Source organism: Amphibalanus amphitrite, unplaced genomic scaffold (assembly GCF_019059575.1).
Source record: "Amphibalanus amphitrite isolate SeventyFive unplaced genomic scaffold, NRLGWU_Aamphi_draft 001642F_arrow, whole genome shotgun sequence".
Lineage (NCBI taxonomy): Eukaryota > Metazoa > Arthropoda > Thecostraca > Balanomorpha > Balanidae > Amphibalanus > Amphibalanus amphitrite.
This window is the reverse complement of record NW_024883135.1, coordinates 129,040-133,994: the sequence shown is the minus strand read 5'-3', so window position 1 is coordinate 133,994 and position 4,955 is coordinate 129,040. Positions and strand designations below refer to the sequence as shown.

Here is a 4,955-nt window from a genome sequence, read left to right as displayed (position 1 = left end):
GAGAGAGGAGAGAGGTCCTAATCTAATCGGACGAGCCCGCTTCGAGAAATGCCCACTGCGACACCTCGGGTGAGGGGTCGGCCTGGGGCCCCAGGTGGACAGGGCCCGGGCCCCCAGGAGAACGGGCCCGGCCCCCTGGGTGGATGGGACCCGGGCCCCCTGTAGATGGGTCCGGGCCCCCGGGTGGATAGGGCCCGGGCCCCCCGGCGGATGGGGCCCCGGTGGATGGATCCGAGCCACCGGGAGAACGGGCCCCGGGTGGACGGGGCCCGGACCCCCGGGTCCCGCGAGAACGGGTCCAGGCCCCTCGGGTGGATGGGGCCCGAGGCTCCGGGAGAGCGGGCCCGGGCCCCCCGGGTGGACGGGGCCGGACCCTGTAGTGTACGCGATCATAACGGTTTTGAATTAGTAGCACCGATCCTCCAGCCTTGTAACAATCGCGTCACCATTGTAACCCAGCGTGTCGACGCCATGTTTTTAGTAAACAATAGACGGTCCTGCGGCTCTTCATCCGTTGTGTAGTTCTGAGATGCTCGCAATCGAACGAACACTATAAATGGCGACGACGGATGGGATTCCTCGTTGAGTGATAACCACTGTGGTCGAACAGTGTCGGTAGTCTTGCCGAGAGGAATTTCGAGTGCGAGTTTATCAATTCAGAATGAGCCTGGACGGCGTGCAGCCTCCCGCGCCGTTTTTGCCCAGCCCTGGAAAACCCGCTGTTGACTGGCAGACATGGGAGGGCAAATTTGTTAATTACCTCCTCGCCATCTCTGGCGACACCTTCAACCCTGCCCGGCAGCGCGCTGTTCTCCTTCATTGTGTTGGCGACGAAGCGTACCGGCTGTACGAGACCTTGCCCCCCGGCGTGAAGGCTGACGGCGAAACGGACTTTGACTTGGCTCTGCGCCAACTGCGTGAGTTTTATACTCCGCGCACCAACGTCATCGTGGAGAGGTTCAACTTTCGTCAGCGTGGACAACATGACAGTGAGACAACTGCAGACTTTGTGTCAGCTCTACGCGGTCTGGCTCGAACGTGTGAGTTCGGGGCCATCACAGACGAACTGATCCGTGACGTAGTGGTTGAAAAGACTGTGCACCCCAGACTCCGAGAACGGTTCCTCCAGGATAAGGACCTCACCCTGGAGAAGGTGCTGGTGATGGCAGAGGCCTTCGAGCGCTCCCTGCGTGAAGCTGCTGCCATGGCCCCTCCTGCGCTGCAGCTCGGAGCTGTGGCCAAGGTCAGCACAGGCCCACGACGCCGCACCACCCAGCCATCGTTACCCAGCCCAGCCACCCAGTGTACCAACTGTGGTCGGAAGGACCACCAGCCAAGGGATAAGTCGTGTCCCGCCAAGAAGGTGGTCTGTCATCAGTGTGGCAGGAAGGGACACTTCTCAGCCTGGTGTCGCAGCAAGGAGAAGCCGCCTGCCTGCAAGGAGCTTCAGGTACTCTCCTGCTCCACCTCAACTAGTTCCAAGATGACCTGTACTGCATCAGTGACTGCTAGCACAGGCGTGCAGCGAGATGTGCTGCTCCAAGTCGACACGGGTGCCTCCTGCTCCATCCTCAGCATGGACCTGGCACGTAAGCTGTTCAAAGGGGTGCCCTACGAGTCGTCCACTGCCAGCCTGTACGGGTTTGCCAAAACCCCACTGTCAGTGAAGGGCACACTGCCCACAGTCGTCCGCTTCAATGGTCAAGAAGCTACAACAGACTTCTACCTGGTGGAAACTCCGAATCAAGAGGCTATCATGGGGTTGAACCTGATCAACGCCCTCGGCATCACTCTCCACCCGGCTTCCAACAGCATCTACAGTGTGGAGGCTGAAGCCCAGCCACTGCCTGCCATCGAGCACTACGAGCACCGCATCGTGCTGAAGCCTGGTGCTACTCCAACAGCCTACAGGCTCCGCCGACTTCCCCTCTCTGTCCGTGAGGAAGTGTCGGCCGAGCTGCAACGTCTGCTGCACGACGGCATCATCGAGAAGATCGACGCATCTGAGTGGGTCAGCCCCCTCGCCGTGTCCAGGCGCAAGGATGGCCGGATACGGGTCTGTGTCGACCTCCGTGGACCCAACTCGCAGATCGTTGCAGAGGTCCACCCCCTGCCTACAATTGACGAGCTGGAATCGAAACTGCACGGCAGCGTCTACAGCAGGATCGACCTCAAGACAGCGTACCATCAACTTCGCCTGCACAAGGACTCAAGAGACATCACGGCCTTCCTGACGCCTGATGGTCTCATGCGGTACACACGAGTGCCGTTCGGTCTCGTCTCAAGTGGAAGCGCCTTCCAGAAGCTCCTCAGCAGCCTGCTGAAGGGTGTCCCAGGTTGTGGGCACTACCTGGATGATATCCTGGTGTCTGGGAAAGATCACCAAGAGCACGACACCCGCCTCAAGGAGGTCATGGACCGCCTGGCCCGAGCCAACGTGACCATCAACAAGGACAAGTCCGTCTTCAGGCAGACCAGCATCGAGTTCTGCGGTCACAAGCTCTCTGCAGCTGGAGTGGTCCCACTCCAGTCAACCGTCCGCGCTGTGATCGAGGCGCCTCCGCCCTCCGACGCTCGGGAGCTACGTAGCTTCCTGGGGACCACAGGATGGTTCAGCCGCTTTGTGCCAGCGTACGCCTCAGTCGTCCGACCGATGGCTCACCTCCTCAAGAAGGACGCACCGTTCCAGTGGTCCGAAGAACAGCAGGCCGCCTTCAACAAGGTGAAACAGCTGATCTCGACGAGCCCCGTCATGCGCCCGTTCGACCCGCACCTGCCGACGATCGTCACCTCCGACGCGAGTGACCGAGGCGCCGGTGCTGTCCTCACACAGGTTCAGCCCAGCGGTGAGGAGCGGCCGGTCGCCTACTGGTCCCGCTCGTTCACGGAAGCCGAGTCCAGGTACTCCGTGTCTGAAAAAGAAGCGCTCAGTGCAGTCAACGCAGTGGAACACTGGCGTATCTACCTGTGGGGACGCTTCTTCAAGCTCAAGACCGACCACTCGGCGCTCACTACCCTGCTGACGCCGAAGTCGTCCAACCGAGCCGGAGCTCGAATCGCCAGGTGGCAGGCTCGTCTCCTGCCCTACTCGTACTCTGTCGAGTACAAACCGGGACACACGATCCCTGTCGCCGACGCGCTGTCCCGGCTTCCGCTCCCAGACACGTCCGGCGCCGAGACTGACGGGGACGACATCATCGCGCTCGTCACAGACGACGCCACAGACGCGCTCCCAGAGTCGGAGATCCGAGCAGCGTCAGAAGCCGACCCAGCGCTGAGCGAGGTGCGGGAGGCCATCCGCACAGGCTGGCCGGCCTCGGCGCGCGAGTGCTCGCCGACGCTCCGACCGTTCTTCGACGTCCGTCATGAACTTCAGCTGCGCGATGACAACATCATCCTGCGAGGCCCCGACCGAGTGGTCGTCCCGCTCGCCCTGATCGACAAGTACCTCCAAGTGGCTCACCGGCCGCACGAAGGCATCGTGCGCACGAAACAGCTGCTCAGAAGTCTCGCGTGGTGGCCCGGCATGATGCGAGCCACTACCGACCTCATCCGCGACTGCTCGACCTGCCAGGCCAAGGACGCCGTCCTCTCTCAGGGCGCGCGCCCCGCTCCGCTGCAGCCGGTCCCGCTCCCGGACCGGGCCTGGTCCAAGCTCGGCATCGACGTCGTCGGACCCATCGCAGGTGCGCCGCCTTCAGCCCGCTACGCCATCACAGTCATCGACTACGCCAGCAAGTGGCCAGAAGTCGCCCTGACATCGTCTGTCGAAACCGATGACGTCATCAGTTTCCTCGGCAGCCTGTGGTCTCGAGAGGGCTACTGTGACGAGCTCGTCAGCGACAACGGCCCCCAGTTTACAAGTGCCAAGTTCGAGAAGTACCTGAGTGACCGCGGTATCCAGCATCGGAAGTCGTCTCTCTACTGGCCGCGGGGAAACGCGGCCGTCGAGCGGTTCAACCGAACCCTCAAGACGTGGCTGCTCGAAGCCGCTCAGCAGTCGCCGCGGACGCCACAGGCCTTCGCCGCGCACGTCACGCGCCGCCTGGCTCTGTACCGCACCGTACCGCACTGCACCACCGGGATCTCGCCCTCTGAAGGTCTGCATGGCCGCCGCATGCGCCTGGACCTGCCAGTGATGTCAGCCGACTCCGCTCCAGACGCCGGCCTGCACACGCGCGTGCAGACTCAGCAGCGCCGCAACGAGCGGAACTACAACCGGCGCCGCGGCGTGAAGGTACCCACCATCCAGCCCGGCGACAAGGTCCGCGTTCGCCGCCCTGGACACACGCCCAAGAACCTGTCACGGTTCGGACCGACACAGACGGTGGTCCGTCGTCTCGGCAAAGCCACGTTCCTGCTGTCTGACGGCACACGGTACAACGCGTCTCACCTGGCGCTCGCCCCGGCAGCCAGTTCGGCAGAGACATCTGACGGCGACTCGCCTGCAGCCGGACTCGACCCGCTACCGACCGTGGCGGACCAGCGCGAGACCGCACACGCGCCTCGTCCGGTCACTCCCCGGCGCGAGGGCCTGCCAGCGGTGCGAGGAGACCCTCCTGGCTCCCCGGCTCCAGATGGACGTCGATCGGCCACTCCAGCGCCGGTTGACTCGCCGCGCTCGCCGCGCCGTTCGGGTAACGAGCTGCCGCCGTCCTCGTTCGGCAGGCGTCGGTTCCAGCCCCGTAAGCTCGCCACCTAGGCCCTCGCCTAGCCCAGCTCAGACCCGCATGGCCCGGCGTAACATTTTGATATGACTCGTTATTCCGTACCGGGCGTGCTTTAACTTTATGTGTCGGGGTATGTAGTGTACGCGATCATAACGGTTTTGAATTAGTAGCACCGATCCTCCAGCCTTGTAACAATCGCGTCACCATTGTAACCCAGCGTGTCGACGACATGTTTTTAGTAAACAATAGACGGTCCTGCGGCTCTTCATCCGTTGTGTAGTTCTG

At 62.6% G+C, this 4,955-nt stretch overlaps 1 protein-coding gene across 1 annotated transcript; it reads left to right on the top strand.

The window, feature by feature from the left end:
• The first annotated feature begins 661 nt into the window (after positions 1 to 661).
• LOC122374337 (uncharacterized protein K02A2.6-like) lies at positions 662 to 4,702 on the top strand. Its single transcript, XM_043353027.1, has one exon. It carries the CDS (start codon positions 662 to 664, stop codon positions 4,700 to 4,702), a length of 4,041 nt encoding a protein of 1,346 aa, XP_043208962.1.
• The last annotated feature ends 253 nt before the right edge of the window (positions 4,703 to 4,955 follow it).

Bases quoted from the DNA above. Each gene is read 5' to 3' on its own strand.
- LOC122374337 (XM_043353027.1), top strand. From the start codon at position 662: ATGAGCCTGGACGGCGTGCAGCCTCCCGCGCCGTTTTTGCCCAGCCCT.